We start from the raw sequence: 27,698 nt of genomic DNA, 5'->3' as shown, positions 1-27,698 counted from the left end.
AGAATACTGGGAGAAGCTTTGGAAAAGGCAGTTGTTTTGATGTCCTTGTGTCTGAGCTGTTGCGCCGTGCCAGTGAAGCCGACTTGATGCAGAAAATCACTTTCTACACAGATACAAAGCTTCCAGCTGATGCAAAGCACTTTGACAACACTAGAGAACTAAAGTCTAACCTGTTTCTACACTACAGAACCAGAGCCCAGTACAGCTCTAGAGTTGAGAGTGTAGTTTGAGAGTACAGTACTGGAGTCCAGTACAGCTCTACACTACAGAACCAGAGCCCAGTACAGCTCTGGAGTAGAGACTGTAGTTTTACAGTACAGTACTGGAGTCCAGTACAGCTCTACACTACAGAACCAGAGCCCAGTACAGTTCTACAGTACAGTACTAGAGTCCAGCCCAGTTCTACACAAAGAACTAGAGTCCAGTAACATTCTACACTATAGAACTAGAATCCAGTCCAATCCAACAGTAAAGAACTAGAGTCCAGTACAGCTGTACAGTACAGAGCTACAGTCCAGTCACATTCTATACTACAGTACTAGAGTCCAGTCCAGCTCTAGTGTACAGACCTACAGAGTCCAGTAAAGTTCTAAGGTACAGTCCTAGAGCCCAGTGACAACCCACAACCCGGTCCGGTTCTGCTACAAGCCGTACGTGGCCAAACCGGTTCTGCGGGAACAGGGCGAACCCGCCTCTTCCTTCCTGCGCCTGTCCGGCCACGCTCGCTGCGCCCCCCCTCCTCCTCCTCCTCCTCCTCCCCGCGGAGGAGCGCCCGGGACACGCCCTGTAACCACACAGCCCGACCGCGGAGGCGCAGCTCGGCTCACGGAAGAGACGCCTCACCTACGGCACGACCCGACCCGGAGAAGGGAGACAACCCGAGCTCGTGAAGCGAAGACGCCGAGAAGCCGCAGGACGCGCGGGCAGAGAAGCAGCCACCCCCCGGCGAGAGGGAAAAGAAGAGATCCGGCCGTCTTCGGTGAAGGTAGGTGTGTTCTCGCACAGTTCTCCCGATTCCCGGATCTCGCAGGGCGCCGCCACGTTACTCCCAAGCAGCCCGGAGGAGGGTAAGAGGGGCCGGGGCTGTGGTCCCGGTCGGATTAGCGCGGTCCACACAGCCCGAGTGTCTCTGCCGGTGCAGAACGGGGGGTCTCCTTACTCCCCCACCACCCCGAAACAGGCGTGCGGATATTCTCTCTGACTTCTTGGGGTTGGCGTGCGGAGCGCTCCCTCTCTTTCCGCGTATGGGTGGCTTATATATATATAAAATAAACTTTAAACAGAACTCCCGTATAACACCTCCCCCCACCGCTAACTAAGAAAATACAAATAAAATGTCCCCCGTAAGTAATGGATTTCATAAAGAACTTCTCGAGGGTAGCAGCGATCGATCACCGCGGCCAGACCCCACCCGTGCGAGGCCGCTCGGGGCGTGGGGGCTGCGCGCTGGCGGCCGCGGGCCAGTGTGAGGGGCGCAGGGGAGAAGCCGTTTCCGTCCTGCCCGTTTCTGCTGCGAGTTGAGCCGGGGATCCACTGCCTCTGTGCCTCGGAAGAAGCCAGGGCATTGGCTTCAACAACACCACCGGCCAGCTTGTTCCGCGCTCCCACCACTCTTTGTGTAAAGACACCCGCAACCCTATCACTTCTGTTTTTCAATGTCACCTGTCCACCTCTCTCTCCAGTCTGTCCATCTGTCGTATGTCTCTCTGTCCACCTCTCTCTCCAGTCTTTCCATCTGTCAATATGTCTCTCTGTCCACCTCTGTCTCCAGTCTGTCTATCTGTCAATATGTCTCTCCGTCCACCTCTTTCTCCAGTCTGTACATCTGTCAATATGTCTCTCTGTCCACTTTTCTGTGTCTTTGTCCTCCAGTCTGCCCAGTGTGTCACTCTGTCCACCTCTCTGTCTCCTCCAGTCTGTCCATCGGTCAGTATGTCACTCTGTCCACCTCTCTGTCCAGCCTGTCCATCGGTCAGTATGTCCTTAACTAGAGCCCAGTGTGGAAGCACTCTGAGACCTCACTCTCATGTGATGTGAAACAGCTGTTTGTTTTTGCACTGTGCCTGTTGAGCAGGGAGTGAGGTCTTGTGGAGGGTCAGTGAGCTGCAGCAGTGCGAATGTCAGCCAGCAGGGAGCGCTGTACTGTCAGGCACCTGGGGAGGTGGCTTTGTGGTGGGAAGGCCTGGCACTAGAATGCTGTCTAGGATGAGCCGGCGCTCGCTAACCCATGTCAGCTCACAGTCTGCATCCGCTGCCGCAGAGCCTGCTGGGCCGTTTCCCATGAGCCCCTGGGTTGTGCAAGAGCCCAGGCAGGTTCCGGCCTGCGTCTCCCGGGAGACGGCTCGTTCACGCAGGAAATGGGTGCTCGCTCATTTGGCGCACCTGTTGGGGGGGTCTAGCGCAGCTCTGAAAGTACCCCAGGCCCAAACACACACGCGCGCACCCCCCCCCCACCAAATAAAAGTGTTCTTTTCGGGTGATCCTGCAGCCTTGGGAAACAGAACCCCCCGATTTACTGCCACTGAGTAATGGGGAGATGTGATGTTAAGGATCAAAGAATCTGAAAGAAAGAAAGAAATTATTGAGGGAATTCTCGTTAAAGAAGGATGAGACCCACTGGCAGGCGATTTCTTCTCCTCTGTGCCAGCAGGGAAATAATCTGTATATTGCACAACACCCAGCACAAAAGAGAGCAGACACCAACACAACGCCTGATTCAGAGCCATGACACAGACAACGATATTGGCACAACAGGGCTTAGAGGTGTTGCAGGTTGTAACTGTGACCCCTGCGCCTTATGTTCTGCAGTTCCTGTCCAGATTGTGTCACACAGTGCTCTTGTACTGCTGCCAGAACTATGTGCCCCGGTGTGAGAGGGAGGGGAAGAGACTCACACTGCCAGCACACTCTGCGTCTCCGTGCCCTGTAAATCAGTCCAGTGTCCTGGGGTCCAGAGAGTAACACTGACCCTCCTGTCTCACCTAGCAGGCTGCTCAGTGTCCCCCTGTGTCGGTCCGAGATGGAGGCAGCGATCCAGACCATGGTGAAGACTTTCCAAACCTCCTCCAAGGGGAAGGACTCTCTGAGTGGGAAAGAATTCCAGAAGCTGGTCCAGACCCAGCTGAGCAACATCCTGTCGGTAGGACTCACCGGATGGCCTCCTGATCATTCCTCTGAGACCAGTGTGGCCAGTACTGCTCTGGTGCTGGTCCGCACAGGGAGGTTCTGGGCAGTGATTGTGTGTCTCCTAACTCCTCCCTCTCTCTCTAATCCTAAGTCTTTCTCCCCCTCTATTAAAACCCTGTTTTCCCCTCTTTATCTCTGTTTCTGATCACCCCAGTACTTGCTCTGCTACACTGGCCACCAGTGACTTTTTAATTCGCTGTGTTAGTGGAGCCAAGCTGTGTTCTGAACCCCGTGGAGAACCTCAGTGCGGATGGCGCTATGTTAAAATTTCTACTTTTGCTCTCTCAGTGCGTATTGAACCCTTTCCCTTCTCCCTCTCTTTCTGCCAGGACACAGAGAGTGCCAAGGCAGTGAAGGAGATGAAGGAAGGGCTGGACACGAACAAGGATGGCAAAGTGAGCTTCCAGGAGTTCATGTCGCTAGTGGGCTACATTGGCGGCATGCTGAGCCAGCAGCGCAGCTCGGAAACGGCTAAGTAGCTGGAGGAGCCATCATGACACATCTGGCACTCGTGCCTGCTACAGCTACACACCTGGCACTCCTGACACAGCTACACACCTGGCACTCCTGCCTGCTACAGCTACACACCTGGCACTCCTGACACAGCTACACACCTGACACACCTGACACAGCTACACACCTGGCACTCCTGACACAGCTACACACCTGGCACTCCTGCCTGCTCCAGCTACACACCTGGCACTCCTGACACAGCTACACACCTGGCACTCCTGCCTGCTACAGCTACACACCTGGCACTCCTGACACAGCTACACACCTGACACAGCTACACACCTGGCACTCCTGACACAGCTACACACCTGGCACTCCTGCCTGCTACAGCTACACAACTGACACTCCTGCCTGTTACAGCTACACACCTGACACAGCTACACACCTGACACAGCTACACACCTGGCACACCTGACACAGCTACACACCTGACACACCTGACACAGCTACACACCTGGCACTCCTGCCTGCTACATCTACACTCCTTGACACAGCTACACACCTGGCACTCCTGCCTGCTACAGCTACACACCTGGCACTCCTGCCTGCTACAGCTACACACCTGACACAGCTAGACACCTGGCAACCCTGCCTGCTACAGCTAGACACCTGGCACTCCTGCCTGCTACAGCTACACACCTGACACACCTCACTGCAGCAGCTACACACAGACACACCTGACACTTGCCTGCAGCATCTACACACCTGACACACTGGCTGCAGAAGCTACATACCTGACAGACCACCACACTACAACACTGAGCACCTGCACAGGCAGCTGTACCCCAGCATGTAACAACACTACAGTGCTGCTCACAGATAAACACTGCAACACTAAAACACTACAACACTACAACAGCGAAGCACTACAACCTTGTATGACTCAGGCAGCACAGTTCCACAACAGCACAACAACGCAACTGACTGTGTGTGTGTGTGTGTGTGTGCGCGTGTGTGTTGCTTTACCAACACAAAAGGCCTGGCTCTGTTCTTATCTTAAGAGTAATTGCTTTCAGCTTTTGTGCAGAAATAAATTTGACACTTGACCATACAGAATGTTTTGTGTGTTTTTTACTCAGTTATGACCTGCTCAGAAAAGAAACCCCCCAAGATCTGTAAGGGAACAGTCGAGGGGTTTTCTTGGTTTGTCTCGAACAGTAGACAATTCTGACACAGAATTGATAAATACTTACACTGCTGCAAACAGGATTTCCATCCATTCATTTTCTAACTACGTTATCCAGAACTTCACCAGTCATGGCCTCCTGATAACCCCCCTCTCTGAACTGGCTTCATCACTCTGCTCTCCTCCCCACTGAGAGCTGGTGTGTGGGGAGAGGACTGGCGCACTCTGGCTGCCGTCACATCATCCAGGTGGGGGCAACACACTGGTGGTGATTACCTGTAAAGCTCTTTGAGTGGAGTGTCCAGAAAAGTGCTATTTAAGTGGAAGGAATTATTATTACTAATACAAGGTTGTGGGGGAGCCGGAGTCTATCCCAGCAAGCAACGGGCACAAGGCAGGGTACACCCTGGATGGGACACTAGGCCATCACGGGGCAGACAGACAGACACAGACATGCGCACACTCGCACCAGGACCAGTTTCCTCGGAAGCCAATTAACCCACTAGTTTGTCTTTGGACTGCGGGAGGCAACCGGAGCACGAATTTGTGGAGCTGGAATGGAAACCAGGAGCAGGACCCTGGGATCAGGAATGGGAATCCTGAGCCCTGAAGTAAGAGTTGATATTGGAGAGAGGGGGGTGTATTACTCACCTGTGTCCACCAGAGGGCGCTTCTCTGGCTGTTCGTCCAGTAGCATCTGGACCAGCCTTAAGAGTGCTGTCACCGCTACAGCAGGACCACTTTTGCACAAAGCAAACTGTTAAAAGTGTCTCTCTCGTCATCTACTAGCTCTTTAGTCATCCACCAGCTCAACGTTTTATTAACACCATCCCAACATATCTTCAGTGTGCACATTTATTACTAAATATACAATTGCAGTATTGCTGTAAGCACGTACTCTAACTACTCACGATAGTGATGCTATTACTGTGGCTACTATTGATACACCTGTTACTACAGCTGCTGCTACTGTTGATACAGATGCTACTACTGCTTCCTCTGTCACTGTTTCTGCTACTATTAATACAGCTGTTACTACTACTGCTCCTACTGTATCTACAGCTGTTACTCCTGTCACTACTGCTTTTAATATTGATACTCCTGTCACTATTTCTGCTACTATTAATACAGCTGTTACTACTACTGCTCCTACTGTTTCTACAGCTGTTACTCCTGCTTTTACTATTGATACTCCTGTCACTATTTCTGCTACTATTAATACAGCTGTTACTACTACTGCTCCTACTGTTTCTACAGCTGTTACTCCTGTCACTACTGCTTTTACTATTGATACTCCTGTCACTATTTCTGCTACTATTAATACAGCTGTTACTACTACTGCTCCTACTGCTCCTACAGCTGTTACTCCTGCTTTTACTATTGATACTCCTGTCACTATTTCTGCTACTATTAATACAGCTGTTACTACTACTGCTCCTACTGTTTCTACAGCTGTTACTCCTGCTTTTACTATTGATACTCCTGTCACTATTTCTGCTACTATTAATACAGCTGTTACTACTACTGCTCCTACAGCTGTTACTCCTGCTTTTACTATTGATACTCCTGTCACTATTTCTGCTACTATTAATACAGCTGTTACTACTACTGCTCCTACTGTTTCTACAGCTGTTACTCCTGTCACTACTGCTTTTACTATTGATACTCCTGTCACTATTTCTGCTACTATTAATACAGCTGTTACTACTACTGCTCCTACTGTTTCTGCAGCTGCTAATCCTGTCACTACTGCTACATCCTCCATCTTGCTGTTACTCTGCGGCGTCTGGGGGTGACCTGTGAGCAGCCAGAGAGTGGCGCTGCAGGATCAGCGCTGGTCATGCCCCTGGGACGGTGCCACGCTGCCAGGAATGGGCACATGATTCATTACAATCACAAGACCCAGAAACGAGGGGGGGGAGGGCTGAGAGCCCCAACTTCCTGTTGACAGGAGCTGCTCTTCCAGCTGTGTGACGCAGCCCCTCTGCACCTCGCCACCCACCCGCCTACCTCCCTCTCGTTTGGCTGATTTACTTGTACCCGTGCACGGCTGCCTGCCTGCTCACGTGCCCACCCAATCCCACTCGGATGGCAGGACGCGGATGTCAGCTCAGCGACGGAGCAGCAGGAAAACCTGGATCCATGGACCGGACACAGGAAGGACTGGATTGAACCTGGGGAGGGATGCGGAAACAGCCAGGAAGAGAGGCTGGCACAGCCGGCACAGCTGGATGAAGACAGATGAGCACAGGATTCTGGGAAGGGGACCGACACAGACTTGAGGAGGAAGAGGATGATGAAGATGAGAAACAGTTTCACTGGAAAAAACCGATGCTTAAATCTCACAGCACATCTCAGTTGACTGTGCGTTGTGGGGTGTGTAAGTGTGTCAGGCTGCTTTTTTTTAATCGATTGATGCTGAGGGTTTTTTTTGGGCACAGGATGTTGTTGTGTTGTCAAGGAGATGGACACAACAACCCCCCCCCCCCACCCCCACCCACCAACTGCCTCGGTATGAATCAGGTCATCTGGTAATCTGGCTCTTCCAGGTTACTGCCCAGAGTGTGATTTCCAATATCTCTGTCTGTAACAGAGACACAGATCACAGTGAGACTGGGGCTCCTTTAAAGGTTCCTGATCCCATCCCATTGATAATGGAATGATTGGTTTGATTAAACCAAAAAAGTCATCAATGCTCAAATCACTCCTCTTTTGTGTGGTAGAAACTATTATAAAGTGCCTGGCAAAGAGTGTGTGTGTGTGTGGAGTAGGTCTGTGTGCAGTGTGTGTGTGTGGGGTGGGTCTGTGAGCAGTGTGTGTCCAGCAGTCCTGACTCTCTCTCTCTGTGAGTCAGAGGGGAGAGAGAGAGAGAGGGGGGAGTGTCAGATCAGAGGGGATCTGCAGTCAGCTATTTGAACGACTGACGCCAGGCTGCTCTCCCAGTCGCCGCCCTGTACTTGCTGGACAACAGCCGTGTCTTCTGTCCTCCGCGCAGGTGAGGGATCGGGGCTGGTCCGTGGCTCTGTCGGGGCGAGGTCTGGGTGGTCTGGATGGGCATCGAGCAGCTGACGCGTGAGGCTGACTTTCCCAGCTCTGTGTGCTTCGTGCCGAAGCCCTGCTGACTTATTTCTTGCTGCTTCCTGTCATCCAGCCCATTTTCAAAAGAAAGACGAAACCACAGGCTCTGAACCCGGAGTTGAGAGAGACGTTTCCCCCTCTCCCTGCGCGGGGCTGTCCGGGCTGGGCCGACAGCGATGGAAGGGAGCTCGCGGGGTGATCGTGCTGGGGCGCCCACGCTCTGGGGTTTCTGGGGCCTTGCGGGGGCGTCGAAGCTGCGCGATGTTAAGCGTTCGCGAGCCGCTGGGAGGAAGTTTGTCTTCAGATCACAGCGAGAAGGGGGGGGGGGGCAGGTTTGAAGCCTGTGTCCTCAGCTGGGGGGGTCGTCTCTCTCTCTCTCGTGATGTTTCAGAGGCTGCAGCTCTGCCTCAGAGCTACAGAAGGACAAAGGACTGTTTATTCCCTTAGCTGTGGGATGAGCTGTTCTCTTCCTCTCAGTCTGCCTCTCTGTCCCTCACCCTCTCTCCTTAACTCCCTCTATGTCCCTCACTCTGTCTCCTTAACTCCCCCTCTCTGTCCCTCACTCTCTCTCCTTAACTCCCTCTATGTCCCTCACTCTCTCTTCTTAACTCCCTCTATGTCCCTCACTCTGCCTCCTTAACTCCCCCTCTCTGTCCCTCACTCTCTCTCCTTAACTCCCTCTATGTCCCTCACTCTGTCTCCTTAACTCCCCCTCTCTGTCCCTCACTCTCTCTGTCCCTCACTCTCTCTCTTTAACTCCCTCTATGTCCCTCACTCTCTCTTCTTAACTCCCTCTATGTCCCTCACTCTGCCTCAACTCCCCCTCTCTGTCCCTCACTCTCTCTCCTTAACTCCCTCTATGTCCCTCACTCTGTCTCCTTAACTCCCCCTCTCTGTCCCTCACTCTCTCTGTCCCTCACTCTCTCTCCTTAACTCCCTCTATGTCCCTCACTCTCTCTTCTTAACTCCCCCTCTCTGTCCCTCACTCTCTCTGTCCCTCACTTTCTCTCCTTAACTCCTTCTCTCTGTCCCTCAGTCTCTCTCCTTAACTCCCTCACTGTCCCTCACTCTCTCTGTCCCTCTCTCTCCTTAACTCCCTCACTGTCCCTCACTCTCTCTCCTTAACTCCCTCTCTCTGTCCCTCACTCTCTCCATCCCTGTTTGTGCTCCCTTTTCCAGCCATGTTGTGGTCAGCGTTGCACAGATCAGAGTGCAGGGCGCAGGAGGTGGGTACAATCTGAGTGTGAAATACCAGACACTGACAACAACTGGCTTTCGCACGGTTTAGACACTGCTACACACGCAAAAGCTGTGATGGCATCACTCTGAAACCCAGCTTTTCCCTGCACTCACTGCCTTTCCTCTGTGTTGTGTGTTGTGAGTGTGTCTTTGTATAAAAGAAACATGAATGATAGTTCTGAATAATTCGAAATTATCTGGTCTTGAAGTTAACCTGGTGGGGGTTTATTCAAACACAGGGTGATGGTCGCACTGATATTAAAAATGGAAAAAAGAGAATCTGAGTAAGGGGAAACATTTTAAAAACATGTTAACATGATATTACAAGTACAATGTGGAAGCAATTTTAAAAAAATTAGAAGTATTTACCAGGTTCAAACAGTATGAGTGGGAAACACTGACATCTGGTCCCCGTAGACTAATTGCTGCGACATCAGTTCCTCAATCAGCTTTGTTCAGTCGTGCTCTGTCCCTAAAGAGAAGCCAACGACTGCAGGGCAGCTGCCATCCTACTACAAAAGCTCTTTGCTTTAACCACTGGACCACCTGTCCTCCTGGTGTACCAGCCCTGAGCCTTGACCACTGGACCAGCTGTCCTCCTGGTGTACCAGCCCTGGGCCTTGACCACTGGACCAGCTGTCCTCCTGGTGTACCAGCCCTGGGCCTTGACCACTGGACCAGCTGTCCTCCTGGTCTATCAGCCCTGAGCCTTGACCACTGGACCACCTGTCCTCCTGGTGTACCAGCCCTGGGCCTTGACCACTGGACCAGCTGTCCTCCTGGTGTACCAGCCCTGGGCCTTGACCACTGGACCAGCTGTCCTCCTGGTCTATCAGCCCTGAGCCTTGACCACTGGACCACCTGTCCTCCTGGTGTACCAGCCCTGGGCCTTGACCACTGGACCACCTGTCCTCCTGGTGTACCAGCCCTTTGCCATGACCTCTGGACCAGCTGTCCTCCTGGTCTATCAGCCCTGGGCCTTGACCACTGGAACACCTGTCCTCCTGGTCTATCAGCCCTGGGCCTTGACCACTGGAACACCTGTCCTCCTGGTGTACCAGCCCTTTGCCTTTAACACTGGACCACCTGTCCTCCTGGTGTAACAGCCCTGTGCCTTTAACACTGGACCACCTGTCCTCCTGGTGTATCAGCCCTTTGCCTTGACCACTGGACCAGCTGTCCTCCTGGTCTATCAGCCCTGGGCCTTGACCACTGGACCAACTGTCCTCTTGGTGTAACAGCCCTGGGCCTTGACCACTGGACCAGCTGTCCTCCTGGTGTGTGGTCAGCACTTCACCAGATCATGAGTGTGCGTCTCGGTGGTCTGTTATTGGCTCCAGGGGTCCCCCTGTGAAGAAACCCGCTCAGCCATCACATAGCTTCCATCTGCTCCAGTTCCACTTCCTCTCCTACTGTCCCAGTCTTCAGTCTCTGGAGGAATCCTGTTCAGGAGGGACAGAACAGGAATATTCTGCTCTAAGCCTCCACAGCGAAGTCTCCATGACAGAACTAGACATTTCAGTGTCCTGGCCTGGAGCACCAGGACACACGTGCTCCTCACGGTGGAAGATTCCTGTCCCAGGTCTGCTCCGACACCTGCTGGTGCACAATACCCAGCTCAGCCCTTCCACACCTGGACCCCAACACAGCCACACTCAGCCGCTTGGCCTCAGAGCCTCAGGAGCCCTCTGTGAACCCCTGGGTGCCTCTGGCTCTCTGCAGGTCTCTGCTCCAGTCCCACCATGTCCAACCTCGAAGGCGCCATGGGCCTGATGATCCAGACCTTCCACAAGTACTCTGGGAAGGAGGGGGACAAGTACACCCTGAGCAAGGCGGAGCTCAAGGACCTGCTGACGAACGAGCTGGGGAACTACCTGGGGGTGAGTGCGCACGCTCTCTCGCACACACACTGCACACTCTCACACACGCTGCACACTCGCCCCTGCACACTCACACTCTCGCACACACACTGCACACTGACATACTGCACAGTCGCCTGCTGCACACATACAGAGACTCCCACACACACTGCATTCGCACAGCTGCACACTTTCACACACACTGTACACACTCACATACTGCACACTGCACACACTCTCACACACACTGCACACACTCACATACTGCACACTGCACACACTCTCACACACACACTGCACACACTCACATACTGCACACTGCACACACTCTCACACACTGCACACACTCTCACACACTGCACACACTCACATACTGCACACTGCACACACTCTCACACACTGCACACACTCTCACACACTGCACACACTCACATACTGCACACTGCACACACTCTCACACACTGCACACACTCTCACACACTGCACATATACAGAGACTCCCACACACACTGCATTCGCACACACTTTCACACTCGCTGCACACTCACACACACACACTGTACACACTCACATACTGCACACACTCACACACACACACTGTACACACTCACATACTGCACACACTCACACACACTGTACACACTCACATACTGCACACACTCACACACACACACTGTACACACTCACATACTGCACACACTCACACACACATACTGCACACACTCACCGCACACACTCACATACTGCACACTCACCTGCTGCACATATACAGACACTCCCACACACACTGCACATTCGCACAGCTGCACACACTGCACATTCGCCCACTGCACACACTCACACAAATCTTAAATGTTTCATCTTAAATTAAAATCTCAAGTCCTTAATTCATCTCGTCACTGGGGTAACCAGTCGAATCGTCTGCTCCTTGAGGTATTAATAGGCTGCTCATTGAGAAGCACCTGTGAGACCTTTAGGACCAGAGGGATCTTGTCCAGCCTCGTTTCCAGAATGACCCTGGGAAGCGGGCTTTGACTGCACCCACCTCTCTTGGTGTAAACACCGCTGACCCTGGCAACTGTCTGTCCACTGACTGTCCCCTGCGTGTCCGTCTGTGTCCCCAGAACCCGCAGGACAAGGACGCGGTGGACAAAGTCATGAAGGACCTGGACGCCAACCGGGACGGGCAGGTGGACTTCACCGAGTTCATCATCCTGGTGGGGGCGCTCACCGTGGCCTGCAACGAGTTCTTCAAGGAGTACCAGAAACAGAAACACTGAGGGGACCCCCCTGCCCCCCGGTTTCACACGAGCACAGCTGTCCAGAGGATAACGCTTCACTGTGACCCCTCTTCCTCCGGCTTTTCATACTTAACTCCCCGTCTTCGCTGTCGGAGTTGTTTCTACCAGGAAATAAAAATGCTGGGATTCTCTCTTCCCAGTAAATGCTACAACCATGGGCCTTGTCTCTCTGTTTCTGTAGTGTGCGAATGTGTTACAGTGGAGTAAAAGTGTGTGTGTGTTAGAGTGGTGTGTGTTACAGTGGTGAGCCAGTGTGTGTGTGTTAGAGTGGTGTGTCAGTGTGTGTGTCAGTTTATGTGAGAGTGGTGTGTCAGTGTGTGTGTCAGTGTGAGAGAGTGTGTGTGTCAGTGTGAGAGAGTATGTGTTACAGTGGTGTGTCAGTGGTGTGTGTGTTAGAGTGGTGTGTGAGTGTGTGTGTCAGTGTGAGAGAGTGTGTGTTACAGCGGTGTGTCAGTGTGTGTAACAGTAAATAAAATGGTGGGGATTCTCTCTCCTGTCAAACGAAACACTTGTCCACGTTGTCTCTTTGACTCTGCAGGGGGAAAATTCCAGAAGCCAGTCTGTGGCACAGATGGCATCAGCAACGCCTGTAATTAATATAGCGCCTTTCATTAGTATCCCATTGCATTTAAACAGAACCAAATACAACCCAGTCAAAATGATCGTTAAGCTAACTGGAGAAGAAAGTTAAAGGCAAGTTTATCTCTGGAGCGAAACTGCAGGGAAGACCACAGATAATAGGAGACCTCTTTGCTCAGCCTGTCTGTCCGCCTGCTTCTCAAAGGAACTTGTGGCTGAGCTGCTTGTTCCACACCCCCACCACTGTTTGTGTAACCCGGTGCACCCTGTTCCAGGTCTTCAATGTTTCCCCCAGACTTCCCCAGGCCTGTGTTATGGGTCATGAGTGGGTTCGGTGCACAAATTCAGGTGGACCAGACTAATGGAACAGCCTCCCTGTGTAGTAGCGCAAGGACGCCACCAGGGGGCGATTTTAGACTCCCACTGCAATTTTAATAATAAAAAAATATATTTTTAAAATGCATCTTTCCAAACCCAAGGACACTGTACATAGTAACTATGAAAAATACACAAAAGACAATAAAAAAGTAAAAGAAAAAAATGAAACAAGAGCATACCGGTTCATACAGATAGAATGTGGGGTAAACGCACATAGGCCCTGTTTTCCAAATCTGTTTGTCTCTTCTTGTGCCCTTGTCCCAGTTCTCTCCCGGCTCCGAACCCTGCACTGAGCTGCCAGGCCAGGCTGGTGGAAGTCCAGCTCTCCCCCGTCCCTTCGGAAGACGTCGAGAGGAGGCGGGGGGGGAGGGAGAGAGACAGGGCCAGCCGAGACCCTTCGTCACACACACACACTCCTCTCCCTCACTCCCACCAGCAAAAGAGAACAGAAGAAACCCAGCAGGAATCAGCTGATCAATTTGAATCTATTTCCCAAGAACTATACAGAAGGTGAAAGATACACACAGGTGTGGGATATATCCAGGATATATAGAGGATGTGTGGGATCTATCCAGGATAATAGGAGTGGTGTGTCTGAGTCTGTTAGAGTGCTGTGATAGTGTGTATGAATGTGTCTGTGCGCGTGAGTGTTTGCTTGTGTGTGTTGAGAGTGGTGTGTCAGTGTGTACAGGTGTGTCTGAAAGCTACAGTGGTGTGTTTGTGTGTATGCAAGTGTGTATGATTGTGTGCATGAGTGTGTTGCAGTGGTGTGTCTGAGTGTGTGAGTGTGTTAGAGTAGCGTTAGTGTGTTAGAATAGTGTGTCTGTGTGTGCGAGTGTTTGTGTGTTAGAGTGCCGTGCCAGTGTGTCTGCACAAGTAGTGTCTATGAATGTGTTACAGTAGTGTGTCACTGGGTGTGCGATTGCATTAAAGTGGTGTATCAGTGTGAAAGAGTGAGACTTACAGTGGTGAAAGTGTGTGCAAGTATGTGTCAGTGTGTGCAAGTTGTGTAGGGGTTTTGTGAAAGTGTGTTAAAGTGATGTGTCAGTGTGTGTGAGAGTATGTTAGTGTTATGCCAGTGTGTGAAAGTGTAATGTGTTAGAGTGGGGTGTGAGTGTGTTAGAATGGTGTACCAGCGAGGATGAGTGTGTGTGTTTGTGCGAGTTTGTGTGTGTGTGGTGTATCCATGTGTGAGTTACAGTGGTGTGTCTGTGTGTACGCAAGTGTGTTAAAGTGGTGTGCGAGTTTAAGTGTGTGAGAGGGTCAGTGTGTGTGTGAGTGTGAGCACTAGTTACAGTGGTGTGTCAGTGTGTGTGAGTGTGTGTCCCCCCGCCTCACAGGGCGCAGGAATGCGCTGATGATAACACACGACCGAGGCAGGGCCCGCGCGCTGGGCGTTGCCCGACGAGTATAAAGACTCGGGCGGATTGGCGACTCTCCTCGCGCAGCGCTCACACTCTGGTCTCTCCCATCCTCGAGCTCGCCTCTGCCTCTCGGTAAGATCCTCGCGCCCCCGGGGCGACCGCTTCAGCACGGGACACTCGGGAACGGGGACAGGGTATCGTTTGATCGCAACGCCGAGAGTCTAGACATTTCTTAAAGCCCTCAAGTGGTAGCGCTCGGGTAAAGCAAAATAGTTTAATTCCGAGCGGTTTGTTTTCCTTTGGCATTTTGAGGCAAGCTGTATATAATTAAGTTTAATTAGGAACCGGGTTACTTCTTCCTAAATCCTTCCGAGCGCTGCAGCCCCGTGTTTATCCGAAGTAGCTGTGCAAGCGTGTTTCCGTCTCCGTCTTCGTGTTGAACCTTCTGAAATAGGCTGGATCTGCATAAACGTACTTTATACAAGACCGGCTTCTGCGTACGACGCCCGTTTTCAAACTTTTGCGCTGGTCTGAAAACGTTGCAAAAAGACATTCGTGCTCGCTCCAGACGTTACTGGGCCAAAGGCAAAGTGGGGGCTTCGTGTTTGAGGGCGCGCGTGAGCGGGTTCGGGCTCGGGCTCGGGACTCGGGTTCGATCAGCCCGCTGCTGCTCAGCGCCTCGAGCCACCGTCCTCGCTCCAGAACCCGGGCCCACCCGCCTCGCGCGCGCCGCCCCCTCGAAGGAGCAGCGCGGCCGAGATTGAAAATCTGTGAGGGGATAAATCGGTAATCAGTAATCGATAAACCTGTGCTCTGACCCCAGCTGCGTCACTTGCGGGTGTGTGTGTGTGTGGGGGGGGGGTATAGTCTCTATGCAGTGTGTGTGTGTGTGTGTCCTGGGTATCGAAGGTTTTCCTGGCGGTATTCCACATCCCAGAACACAGCCGGGAAGAGCGCCAGGGTATTCAAATAGTGAACTGGGATTGAAAACTGCAAGGGGAGTCTTTTTCTTCTTTTTTCTCCACACGGTTATTCGACCCTTAACGGTTTTTGTACATTATACGGGGCGGCTCCGCCTGAGCGGGGCGGGTGCCGTCTGCAGTTTTCTCTCCCTCCTTGCGGGTGACGAAATAGCCCTGCTCCCCTGCGTGTTGCGCAACGTGGGCTAATTCCGCGTTTCCCGCTTCCCCCTGACCCAAGGCAGGCCCGGTCCAGTCCGGCCCGGGCCCAGCTCGGCCTTTCCCGTCCTCCTCTGCTGTTTTTTTCCCCGAACCCTCCGTCGGGCGGGGCGCGACACCAGAGCTGTGAGACAGTTCCTGTCCGGACACGCCCCCCCCAACCCCCCAATCTTCCTGACCACAGCCCTGTGACTCAGAGAGGGAGGGGAGGGGAACTTCGGACCCGGCGGCCCGGTCTCGCTCTTCATTCAACACCCTGAAAGAGGAACCAGAGGGAGATGATCTCAGCTGGCCCTCCCTGTCGCCACCAGAGCCAGACTGGCTGTTGGTGATGCAGGAATGATTCTGCTCGGAACACAGGCGGCAGTTTTTGACTCCTTCCTATTTTTGACTCCTTCCCTCCTACGTGTCAGTATCCCGAATGAAAGGAGGGTATCGGTGGCCTCCTAGGTGGAGATCTGACTAGTCTGTGATGGTCTACTAGATAGCTGAGGCAGCTCTGATCCAGAGGAGGGTGATGTCTGGGTTTAGAGATTAGGATCAGCGTCATATCCAGTGCTGGCTCGTGTCCTCTTTTGCTCCAGTTCAGGCATTTTTTGTTGTTCGTTTGTCTTGCTGAATGTTTTCCCTGCTATCATATCAGGGGTTAATTCTTCTTTCATTGAGTGTAAATTCTACAGATTTTTAGTGTGTCGAAGGTTAAAGCATTCCTCGTAATCATGTCCTCCAGACGAACGGCTCTCTCCTTCTTTTTCCTGGAGAGGCGTCCCGCGGTGTTGTTCCGTAGTTCGGGAAATGCTCGGCTCCTCTTTCATGTGCTCCGCCTCCCAGGTTTTAAGGAATAACCGGGATCCGAACCGATATCCGGTCGTTCCCCGAGCTGGGGGTCGTCTGAGTCGAGCTCGCGCTCAAGGGAGTGTGGATGCCCAACGCGGGGTGCATCACAGTTCCACAGTTCGGACCTGTTGCACGGTGTTTTCGTCCTCCTGGTGGCTGCTGTTTTATTTTTTTAGATGGATCCTTCTCTTTTTGCCTGTTTACACCAAAGTTCTCATCGGCAGCGGAATCCGTCCTGAAGCTGCAGGAAATCTGGAGCCATTTCAAGTCATGTTAAATCGGCTAATTAGCTGAGGCGGTCTAGTTTACCTGAGGCCATAATTCATGTCAAACTCTAAAAATGACAAGTTGGTAAATTAAGACACGCTGGTAAAGTGATTGAATCGGTGAGCCTGTGTCTTTGCACTGGTGGTCAGTGAGCGCGAGGGGCTGGATAATTACCTAACGAAGGCGCGAATTACCCCTCCCCCCCCTCTCTTTCTCACCACAGTCACACTCCGCAAACATGCCTTCCGATCTGGAGAGAACGATGGAGACCCTCATCACCGTGTTCCACCGCTATGCGGACAAGGACGGAGACAGCAACACGCTGAGCAAGAGGGAGCTGAAGGAGCTGATGGAGAAGGAGCTGTCCAGCTTCCTCAAGGTACCACTGCCCGCGCAGTCTCCACACCGCCCTGCAGGGGGCGATGGCGTGCGGCCGCGTCATATAGTGAAATATCTTTAATAATAATAATGTTTCTTTATTAGCCCTATACAATTTCTTGCATTAGGAATTCATCTTTTCGCATACCCCAGCATTTCTCCATGGAGACACAGACGGGGAGAGAAGCTTGGGGTCAGAGCGCAGGGTCTGCCATTGTACGGCGTCCCTGGAGCAGTTGGGGTTAATAGAGAGCAGTTGCTCAGGGGCCCAACAGAGTAGGATTCCTCTGCCAGCCACGGGATTTGAACCGGCAACCTTCCAGTCACAGGCGCAGATCCTGAGCCACAGAGCCTGGGGGTATCACAAGCCTGGGGGAGGCTAATCAGCGCAGTGCTCACGAGGGCTTTGACACTATACAGGGTGAACCCCGACGCCCTGAGTTACACAGCGACGCTCTGACCCAGTGCAGGACACAGTACAAGCCCTGCTGCTCTGTTAGGGATTGAAGTGGCCGGTGCGTCTGACCCATCTTGTTCTCTCTTGCGCAGAGTCAGAAGGATCCCGGGGCCATCGACAAGATAATGAGGGACCTGGACCAGAATGGGGACGGCCAGGTGAGCTTCGAGGAGTTCGTGTCTCTGGTGGTGGGCCTGTCCATCGCCTGCGAGCAGTGCTACCAGCTCCACATAAAGAAACAACAAGGCAAGAAGTGAGACCTGGACCCCTCTCCCCTCCACTGTAACAAACAGCTCCCGAATAAACACTGACCCGAAATAAACACTGAGTCCTGGTCTGTGTGTGTGTGCTTGCACGCACGTGTGTCTGCTCACGATTATGAGCTTGCAGGTACGCGTGTCTGCTCACGATTATGAGCTTGCACGCACGCGTCTGCTCACGATTATGAGCTGTCTCATGTATGTCTGTGCCTGCTCTCAGGTGTGCGCTCACATTTTCAAGCTTCTACGTGCGTGCTCACGATTACTTGTCCGTGTGCTCCAGAATACACGCTAGCGCTCGTTTAGCGTGTGTGCTGATGAATACGAGCTCGTCCATGGGCGCGGGTGTTTATTTTATTAAATAAAATACTACCGTTTATTTTATAACCCAAGATGGCGTCAACTTTAAAGTGTAACAGTGTCAAACTGCCCAGTGATTGGAGTGACTCGGTTCTGCCCCTTGGTCCACCTACTCCTCAGACTGCGCAGTAACTGAGTCCCGAAGGTGTACAAGACAAAGCTCTGCTCTTTAACGCACATAGGTACTGCATAAATAGTCTGACTGCTGCCCTTTGAGTCTGAAGGCCCTGGACTCCATAGTTCCATTGGCCAGCAAGGTAGGGGATCACTGCAGTGAATTGCCATCAGGGGTAACTGGATGATGCTTGTTATCAGCGCCCCCTTCAGGCGGGGAGCCCAGAGGGTAGCGCACCAGGCAAACCAGGAGCCCTACACACTGAGGCACGGCCAGGGCCTGGGATCGGGAAGAGATCCTGGCCTGCCCTAGTAATTTGGGGAAAACCGGATGTCTGAGCTCGCTGTCGGGCTGTGTGAGACCACCCCCCACCGAACCCTTCGCCTTGGGACCGCTGTGGGATGAACTCGACAGCAACAAAGCGGAAAAGCTGTTTCCAGGGGGGGAGAAACGGGAGCTCGGAGAAGACGGGCCCTAAGTGCCTCTGGAATTCCGACAATGTGGGACAAACCGCACCGGTGGGATTCCTCCCGACGTGCAGGCGCAGGTACAGGAAGAGGAGCGGCTCTCGGCTCCCGTCTCTCGGCTCGCTCTCCCCTCCAGGGAGGGGTGTGGGGGGGGGCGAGTCCTGCTGCAGCACCAGTGTGAGAGGTTTTCCACTTCCATGTGGATTTTTTGCCGGGATCACCCCCCCCCCCACTCCCACTGCCACTCCTGGAGGAGAAGGAGACTGCTTCCACACGGGAGTCTCTTTCAGCTCCTGCAGTCTCGTGCCTTTCAGGTTCAGAACAGAAAGTCTTCTTTGGTGGAGGAGGAGGAAGAGTTTTCGTTTGTCTTGATCTAAATTTCACGCCTGCGTTCCTTCACACGCCTTAAAACAACAATGAGAGACGCAGACAGTGTCTTTGCCTTTCTTAACACGAGTGTGTCGTGGTAAATCCGTACACAGTTTGTAGATTTTAGTCCAGAGATCGCCAGTCCGGTCTGGGCCGGGTCACACTGTAACCCTACAGTCCAGAGATCACTGGTCCAGTCTGGGTCACACTGTAACCCTACAGTCCAGAGATCGCTGGTCCAGTCTGGGCCGGGTCACACTGTAACCCTACAGTCCAGAGATCACTGGTCCAGTCTGGGTCACACTGTAACCCTACAGTCCAGAGATCGCTGGTCCAGTCTGGGTCACACTGTAACCCTACAGTCCAGAGATCACTGGTCCAGTCTGGTCTGGGTCACACTGTAACCCTACAGTCCAGAGTTCGCTGGTCCAGTCTGGGCCGGGTCACACTGTAACCCTACAGTCCAGAGATCACTGGTCCAGTCTGGGCCGGGTCACACTGTAACCCTACAGTCCAGAGATCCCTGGTCCAGTCTGGGTCACACTGTAACCCTACAGTCCAGAGATCGCTGGTCCAGTCTGGGCCGGGTCACACTGTAACCCTACAGTCCAGAGATCACTGGTCCAGTCTGGGTCACACTGTAACCTTACAGTATGACTGGTCCAGTCTCCTTTGTCCTTTTGAGGTCCTTCATTGTTTCTCTTCACTGTGGCGATGAGCAATGCGATGAAGACTGTGGACTGGCCTGATGAAGAGGCACCAAGCCAGGGGTTTCAGATGATGAGCCCATGTGATGGCTGCTGCTCGTGCACATGATGAGGATCAGAGCGTGTGGCTATGTTACTATCGAAGGCTGTACTGGAAGAGCACCTACAGAGTGTAACAGCTCTCTGGTTGAGATGGCGCATGGTTGGATGGTTTTAATAAATATTTTATTCTAAAGTTCCTTGCCTATCATCTCTAGTGCACGCCAATTCTAAGCAAATGACGAGATGACAGTTAGATGGCTATTAGGCTTATTCAGTTATTCAAATCCAATTGGGAACAGCAGCATTACCAGCCTGTGGTCCGGTCTCCTCAGGTGACAGAAGCTGAGTGAGGCTGGGCCTGGTCAGTACAGGGCTGGGAGACTACTGAGGAGAACCAGGCCACAGCTGCTGGTGGAGCTAATGGACCAACATGGGGGCAGTCTTCTCTCTGGCCCACATAACCAGTATGGTCACAGGTAACACTGTGCTGTAGAAGGTGCCATCCTTTAGATATTAATCTGGTGTCCTGACTACTGGTCACTACAGACCCCAGGACACTGTCAGTAAGAGTGGGGTGTGGACCCTGGTGTCCTGACTACTGGTCACTACAGACCCCAGGACACTGTCAGTAAGAGTGGGGTGCGGACCCTGGTGTCCTGACGACTGGTCACTACAGACCCCAGGACACTGTCACTACGAGTGGGGTGCTGACCCTGGTGGGGCTGTGCTTCAGTGGGGAGGGAGCTGGGTCCCCTCCTGTAAGTGAAGCTCTTTGGGAGTGAGCAGAGTGAAAAGCTCTGTATTGATGCAGTAATTCTCATATCAGTTCTTTGACTAAACAAAATGTTAAAAAAACACCCTGATAACAGCAGTGGAGCTTCATCAGACACTCACAGGTGGTCAGTACTCCAGACAAAGACAGGCCAGCTCCCTTACCGGACACTCCCCTCTGCCCCCTCGGGACTTCCTGACGGGATTTGTGAGCTCATCCGGGAGGAGGCCTTCTCCGGGAAAAAAGCCGGAGAAAACTGGAATGTTGAAGGCTTCCAAAGCAAGCGTCAACTTTTACGGTGGGAGTCCACAGATTGCTTTTCAAGTGGGATTTACAGGAATGAGAAGGCAACTCTGTAGAAAACAGCAGAATACAGGCGGGCCTCTGCCTACACACGTTCTCCCACAAAACTTCAACCATGCAGGCAACACGGCTGAGCAGCTTGCTCCAGACTCCTGCCACTCGCTGTGTAAAGAAGTGCCTCCGTTTTAGATGCTCTTCCCTGTAGTTCCCCTCGTGCTCTCTGGGGGGTGTGAGAGAGCTGGTCTGAGCGCGTCCGTGCGGCCAGAGACATGATTCACTGGTGCTGGGAGCCCAGTGCGCAGTGAAACACTCATGTAAAAGTCGTTTAAAAGACCCGAACTGTGTAGGGGGGGGCTGGCTGGTCGGTGTTACGAGTCAGAAGAGTATTTTCCGACGGAAGGGGGGGCGGAAATTCTTTATTTTGTCTCCCTTTGTGTTACTGAAGCTTGCAAACTACAGAAAAGACGCCCCACCCCTCACCCCCACCAGAACCCTCATCAAACGGGTCTCAAACACGCCGTTTTCAGTGCTAATTCGTGTTTAAAATAAAACAGACGCATTTAATCGCGGAAAGCTCCCAGAAAGGCATTCTTTTACTTAGTAACTACACCGCCTTTCTCCCCAACACAAACCCTCCCTCCCCTGCGCCAGCTTCCGGACAAACCCGCTTTTCTGCCTCGCGCAGACTGAGCTCATCTCGGCCTCGAGTGAACCGAGCCGGGGGGGGGCTGCTGTCATAGCGACGGCCCAAAACAAACACACGCGGTTGCGCACGGGCCGGACGGGGGAGGGGGGCGCACACGCTCTGAGCAAACACGAGGAGGGCGTGTCTCCCCCTTGTGTCTGGTCCTCGAGGAGACAGCGCCGGCCGTGATCTCCATCCGCCGCGCCCACGCCCACGCCCACTCACCCCCACCCCGAGCTCGGGGAGACGGCACCGGGCAGCCTCGTCTCTTTTCAAAAACAACACAGGACGGTAAGCGGAAGATTTTGTTTTTGTTATTCGCAGGTCAGGGAGCGTCGTCAAAGCTGTTTCGTCGTCATGAACGAGCTGAAAAAAGACCAAACAGCCAGGACGACGCCTGACCCACTCGTGTCAGCGGGTCCCGGAGAGGGAGGAGGGCGGTTCCGCGCGGTTTGCAGCTGTAAGGTGGTGGGAATCGCCCGTCCCCGCTGTTCCAGGTCTCGTCTGTAACTCCCTCTGACCCTGCTGAGTGCTTCACGGCCAGAGCTCCTTCAAGGCGATTGTCATGTGCTTCAAGCTCTTAAAAAGCCGAACCTGGTTTGTAATAGGAAGGGCAGAGTGTGGCAAAGTCACTAGCATCGCTGGGCTCTGGGGTGCTGTCTGTGTGGAGTTTGGATGTTCTCCCTTTGTGTGTGGGGGGGTTTCCTCTGTGAAAACTGGCTCTGGTGTGAGTGTGTGTGTTCCCGTCCTGTGATGGACTGGGGTTCTGTCCAGAGTGTGTGTCTGTATCTGTGTGTCCTGTGTTGGACTGGTGTCCTGTCCAGGGTGTGTGAGTGTGTGTCCTGTGTTGGACAGGTGTCCTGCCCGGGGTGTGTGAGTGTGTGTGTCCTGTGTTGGACTGGTGTCCTGTCCAGGGTGTGTGAGTGTGTGTCCTGTGTTGGACAGGTGTCCTGTCCAGGGTGTGTGAGTGTGTGTGTCCTGTGTTGGACAGGTGTCCTGTCCAGGGTGTGTGAGTGTGTGTCCTGTGTTGGACAGGTGTCCTGTCCAGGGTGTGTGAGTGTGTGTGTCCTGTGTTGGAGAGGTGTCCTGTCCAGGGTGTGTGAGTGTGTGTCCTGTGTTGGAGAGGTGCCCTGTCCAGGGTGTGTGAGTGTGTGTGTCCTGTGTTGGACAGGTGTCCTGCCCGGGGTGTGTGAGTGTGTGTGTCCTGTGTTGGACTGGTGTCCTGTCCAGGGTGTGTGAATGTGTGTATCCTGTGTTGGACTGGTGTCCTGTCCAGGGTGTGTGAATGTGTGTGTCCTGTGTTGGAGAGGTGTCCTGTCCAGGGTGTGTGAGTGTGTGTGTCCTGTGTTGGAGAGGTGTCCTGTCCAGGGTGTGTGAGTGTGTGTGTCCTGTGTTGGAGAGGTGTCCTGTCCAGGGTGTGTGAGTGTGTGTGTCCTGTGTTGGAGAGGTGCCCTGTCCAGGGTGTGTGAGTGTGTGTGTCCTGTGTTGGACAGGTGTCCTGCCCGCAGTGTCAGGATGTATGACTGCGTCAGGGACACTCAGGTGGAGGTGTGAGGGAGTCTCAGGACTGCCCTCATTCAGGAGCGCGAGCTCCGCTGTGACCGACTGGACTCCAGCAGAAGGACAAACTCTCACCTGTGGGTATGTCTGATACACCAGTGTCACTCTCACCCCTGGGTGTGTGTGGTTACAGTGTCACTCTCACCCGTGGGTGTGTCTGCTACACCAGTGTCACTCTCACCCCTGGGTGTGTGTGGTTACAGTGTCACTCTCACCCGTGGGTGTGTCTGCTACACCAGTGTCACTCTCACCTTAACTGAGTCACGGAAAGCCCGACGCGTGCCACAGCAGGGATCGCTGGGCTTCGGGACGACCGGTCCGCGGTGAAGTCTTTCGCAGGACGCTCCCGAACAGCACGGGGCTGGGCCCGTGACTTGCTCAGCTCACCAGCAGTCGTGCAAGAGCTCCCGGCCCTGAGAGCCGCTCGGGTGAGACCGACCTCGACAACACGCCGCACCGGCGCTCGCCTGCGACCGGGAACTGAGGGAGAGTCTGTCCTATCCGCTGTGCACCACTAGAGGGCGGAGGCGGATCACGGTGCATCTGTGCTGCTCAATGACCCTCTCTGAACCCCGCCTCGCAATTACTGAAGACCGGGAAAGATCCTGATGTCGCAGTTGTATTACATACTGTACGTACTCAGCGAACCGAACCCTTTCAGTCTTGCTCCTCAGGAGCACTGACAATATGTCCGCCCGGCGGACTTCTACGGTTTAACAGTGAGACCCCAATCGGAGGACACGAGCACAAACCACCCGGAAGTGCACTTTAAGCCGAGAACCCAAAGGGCGTGTTTTACACAAAGCGGGGGCGGGGGTGTGGAACAAGCTGCCCAGAACCAGCAGGCAATGAGGAGGCAGTGAGCAGTGTAGGTTGTGAAAGCTGTGGGTTTTATTTATTTGCCTTTCGGGTTTACAGACACAGCGCGCTCCCCCCTCCTCCATCTCCTCCCTCCTCCCTCCTCCTCTCTCTCCCTCTACCTCTCTCTCTGTCTGTGCGAGGCGCTGTGGAAACGCTCGAACCCGTGTCCCCGCGGGCCGGTTCAGCACTCCTTCTTGGCCATCATACCGATGAGCGCCCCGAACTCCACGATGTCGATCTGGTTGTCCTTGTTGTCGTCCAGGCGCTTCACGAGTTTGTCCAGCTTGGTGACGGAGTCCTGCCGCCAGGGGGAGACAGACACGCAGATTCGTTAGGCGCTACGCAGTGCGGGGGGTCGGCTAATCGATGGTGGAGAAATCGATTGCAATGGATAAATGGGTCAGCTGTCTGGCGTGTAATGTGGCAAACGAGGTTGCCCTGCAGGACCTGAGGCTGTCCATTTTTATTAAATGGACAAGGACAGGAGGCGCCTCCTTACACAAAGGGAGGTGGGAGTGTGGAACAAGCTGCCCAGCCGTGGGATTGAAGGTAATACACCGGTCTCATTCTAGAAACAGCCAGATGAGAGCCTGGGATGAGTGAGCTGCCGACAGCCACGACCCGCCTGCTCTCGCTCGGATGAAGAGGTTCTGGTCATCAGAACCGGACTCACCGGTTTGTGGCTGCAGTGGGCCTGCAGGAGCTTCTTGAGCTCGTCCCGGCTGAGGGTCTGCTTCTTATCGTCCTCGCCCGCGTACTTGTAGAAGACGTCGCTGACGATCTTGGCGGCCTGCTCCAGAGACATGGTGGCGATGATGGGGCAGTGGTTTCAGAGAGATCTGTGGGGGGCGAGAGGAGGAGAGAACATGTCAGCTACACATCCACTAATGAGCCAGACTAATTGATGAACCCAGTCTGATCAGAGCGCATAAATAATTACTGCATCAGTCAATTCATTCATTAAAGTCCACCGATTCGTGAACTAGTGTGCTGTGATTAACTTCTTGCTGCAGCCCTGTGTCTGCTGGCAGCTAATTTATCACCCCAGGGGCTGCTGGGAATCAGAGCCCAGCCCATCTCTGGGTGCGGTTCAACAGCGGAGAAGCACCTCTTCTGAATTCAGAATGCGTACAAATCTGGACAAATTCCATTCTCGGTCTCTTTTCCCTGGCCAGGATCCCAGGCTGACATGGACTAATGGGGGCAGATGCTCCCGGACGGGTTTGGACAGGAGGGACAGTAGTCCTACTGATCTTTCCTACCGGTCTCACACATGAGCTCCCGAAGGAATCCAACCACAGCTCCAGCAGATCCGCTGTTCCGGGGAAAACTAAGAGCTAAATAGCTATGCTATTCTTCAAATGGATTAAAGCAGTAAAGCAGAGAACAGCAGTCTAGGTCACAGGGAATTCCCGAAAAAAAATCAATTTAGAAGAGAATTGCATAATAAACTGAAATAAATCTGAATAAATCTGAATAAACACTTTATGTCTTTTTGCAGAAGACTCCATCCCAGTCCTACTGAGCCAGCACTCCTTCAGGGTCAATAAGCATCTTCAGTCACAGGCTAAGGGTAACCCTTATCTGGATTAATAAAGACATTAATTGGCTCAATTAACTAAGCAAGGGCTGCATTGGATGGAGACTGGAGGAGCCTGCAGCTCCACTGGATCAGGGCTGGAGATTTCTCCTCTGTTCAGAAGAGCAGGAACCCAGTCTAGTCTGGGGTCCAGACCTGGACCATTCCAGTGTACTCCAGCCCAGAACGTCTATACTACCAGCTCCTCGGTGATCTGACTGCATTGGTTGTGAGCTAATCAATACTTTAAAAAGCTGATTATTTTGACAGTGTAAATGTAGCTGAAGATCTGAGAATCTGTCTGCCCCTGGTCTTAGTTCACCTATTACTAAAGCTGAGGAAGCCCCACGGTTCAATAACTCAGCTGTACGGCTGGTGTCTCATTAAATGAGATGCAATATCAGAGCTCATCTAGAACATAGGCAAATCTATGGTTTACACTTCATGAAAACAGCAACTAGTAGTGCAATCTAGATTTTCTGCACAGTACATTAAAGATATCAACATATTTTCCAGAGTTAATTAAATAATATTATCAGTTAAAGTTTAAAATCATGATTTTCACATATGTCCTGTACAGTACCCAGAGTGAGGCAGAGAGAAAAAAGAACTACAGTACCCAGAGTGCAGCAGTGAGAGAGACAGAGGTACAGTACCCAGAGTGCAGCAGTGAGAGAGACAGAGGTACAGTACCCAGAGGGAGGCAGTGAGCAGGGCTCGGGACCCGGCTGGCGGCACAGGACTAGTGTCCTGCAGGAATCGCGGAGCCGGACTCACCTGTTCAGGTGGAGCTTTCAGCAGGAAGGCAGCAGGGTTTGTGCCTCGCTGTGACTGGAGGAGGTTTAAATAGACGTCGTGGCACAGGGACCTCCCTGCTTGGCATGGCCGTGCCTCGCGCCTGGTGGTCGGGAGACACTCCAATGGCAGACAGACTGGCGGGCAGAGACAATAGAGAGCTGAGGAGCAGCTACGCCCAGCTGCCTCTCCCCATTCCAGCTAGAAGCCCTGAGGCAGTCTTACTGGGCCGACACAGAGAGTCCCAGTCCAGCCCACCTGTGCCCCGTGCTCACCCCAACCTGTCCCTGAATCCCTGCGCATACCTGTGCTCTCCCAGCTCTCCACTGTGGTGGAATTGCACAACTGTCTCATCACGAGCGAGCGGCCCCAGGCACGCTCTGCACAGGAGGGTGGCACCTGGCCTTCTGGAAACTTCCATGACGCACCTGGCCGAGCCCGAGGAGAGAGTGCCAGGCAGAGGGGCGTTTCAGGTCCGAATGCAGAACCCTGGTCCCAGGGAGCCCCCAACCAGCAGGTGGTGTGGGTCACCCCGAAATCATCGGATCCCCAAACACTCCTGAACACTTCGGTTTCGACCACTGAAGCGGTCAGTTTGGTAGTGTGGTCAATGACGTTGTTGAAGGATCATGGGAAAGGACAATCCCAGCTGCGTGGAGCTCTCAGCTCTCAATCAGCTGACGTTTAATCAGACTTCACGTGTTTCCACTCCTAACTGATTTCAGGGAGACCAGTAACACCCGTTGGACTGTGACCCCCCCAGGATCAAGGCTGGGTTACAGTGCTGATTTCAGGGTGCCTTGTGGGACCTGTTATTCTGGGGTCCCCCAGGGATCAGGGCTGGACACCCCTGGGCTACAGATTAATGATTGTGGGACCTGCTGTACTGGGGTCCCCAGGGATCAGGCCTGGACACCCCTGGGCTGCAGGCTGGTGATTACAGGGTGTGCTGTCCTGGTGCCCGTGTTCTCCCCGTCCTGCCTCTGCTCTCCGCGGCTTGGGCTCGGTGCAGGCGCGGGGGCGGCGAGGAATCCTGCTCCAGGCGAGGGCCCGGCCAGATGCTTGACATTGTGGCTAATTTGT

General features: G+C 53.3%; 3 protein-coding genes across 8 annotated transcripts; 2 read left to right on the top strand and 1 right to left on the bottom strand.

The window, feature by feature from the left end:
• The first annotated feature begins 763 nt into the window (after positions 1–763).
• On the top strand, positions 764–4,755 carry LOC102688003 (protein S100-A16-like). 6 transcript variants are annotated; one of them, XR_011183831.1, is made up of 5 exons: positions 764–985; positions 2,986–3,139; positions 3,516–3,688; positions 3,909–3,938; positions 4,068–4,755. XR_011183831.1 is itself a non-coding variant. In XM_069185036.1 (4 exons), the coding sequence occupies exons 2-3, from the start codon at positions 3,020–3,022 to the stop codon at positions 3,663–3,665; spliced, it is 270 nt and encodes an 89-aa protein (XP_069041137.1). In that variant the 5' UTR covers positions 764–985; positions 2,986–3,019; the 3' UTR covers positions 3,666–3,688; positions 4,232–4,755. The 6 variants fall into 6 exon arrangements, 4 of the variants coding, with proteins under 4 accessions (XP_069041137.1, XP_069041136.1, XP_069041135.1 ...); XR_011183830.1 differs by adding an exon at positions 3,745–3,774 and having other exon boundaries at positions 3,810–4,755; XM_069185036.1 differs by lacking the exon at positions 3,909–3,938 and having other exon boundaries at positions 4,232–4,755.
• A 2,956-nt stretch (positions 4,756–7,711) lies between these two features.
• LOC102684964 (uncharacterized) lies at positions 7,712–17,997 on the top strand. The gene is made up of 7 exons (XM_069185523.1): positions 7,712–7,820; positions 10,865–11,022; positions 12,126–12,280; positions 13,524–13,616; positions 14,626–14,755; positions 17,129–17,284; positions 17,833–17,997. Exons 2-7 carry the CDS (start codon positions 10,885–10,887, stop codon positions 17,995–17,997), a joined length of 837 nt encoding a protein of 278 aa, XP_069041624.1. The 5' UTR covers positions 7,712–7,820; positions 10,865–10,884.
• Positions 17,998–24,249: 6,252 nt separating this feature from the next.
• Positions 24,250–26,746, bottom strand: LOC107075399 (protein S100-A5-like). The gene is made up of 3 exons (XM_015336470.2): positions 26,598–26,746; positions 24,915–25,080; positions 24,250–24,539 (listed from the first exon to the last, which is right to left on the bottom strand). Exons 2-3 carry the CDS (start codon positions 25,044–25,046, stop codon positions 24,423–24,425), a joined length of 249 nt encoding a protein of 82 aa, XP_015191956.1. The 5' UTR covers positions 25,047–25,080; positions 26,598–26,746; the 3' UTR covers positions 24,250–24,422.
• Between the last annotated feature and the right edge of the window lie 952 nt (positions 26,747–27,698).

Source organism: Lepisosteus oculatus, chromosome 27 (assembly GCF_040954835.1).
Source record: "Lepisosteus oculatus isolate fLepOcu1 chromosome 27, fLepOcu1.hap2, whole genome shotgun sequence".
In the NCBI taxonomy this organism is placed as follows: Eukaryota; Metazoa; Chordata; class Actinopteri; order Semionotiformes; family Lepisosteidae; genus Lepisosteus; species Lepisosteus oculatus.
The sequence above is the reverse complement of the archived record's forward strand: the minus strand, read 5'-3'. Positions and strand labels throughout refer to the sequence as shown.

What these genes read in the sequence shown, in the direction of transcription:
- LOC102684964 (XM_069185523.1), top strand. Translation starts at nt 10,885, where the DNA reads ATGTCCAACCTCGAAGGCGCCATGGGCCTGATGATCCAGACCTTCCAC. An exon ending in AGCTGGGGAACTACCTGGGG is followed by an intron (nt 11,023 to 12,125) that starts GTGAGTGCGCAC and finishes CTGTGTCCCCAG; the next exon opens with AACCCGCAGGACAAGGACGC. An exon ending in TCGGAAGACGTCGAGAGGAG is followed by an intron (nt 13,617 to 14,625) that starts GCGGGGGGGGAG and finishes CTGATGATAACA; the next exon opens with CACGACCGAGGCAGGGCCCG.
- LOC102688003 (XM_006641723.3), top strand. Translation starts at nt 3,020, where the DNA reads ATGGAGGCAGCGATCCAGACCATGGTGAAGACTTTCCAAACCTCCTCC. An exon ending in AGCTGAGCAACATCCTGTCG is followed by an intron (nt 3,140 to 3,515) that starts GTAGGACTCACC and finishes TCTTTCTGCCAG; the next exon opens with GACACAGAGAGTGCCAAGGC.
- LOC107075399 (XM_015336470.2), bottom strand. Translation starts at nt 25,046, where the DNA reads ATGTCTCTGGAGCAGGCCGCCAAGATCGTCAGCGACGTCTTCTACAAG. An exon ending in CCCACTGCAGCCACAAACCG is followed by an intron (nt 24,540 to 24,914) that starts GTGAGTCCGGTT and finishes CCCTGGCGGCAG; the next exon opens with GACTCCGTCACCAAGCTGGA.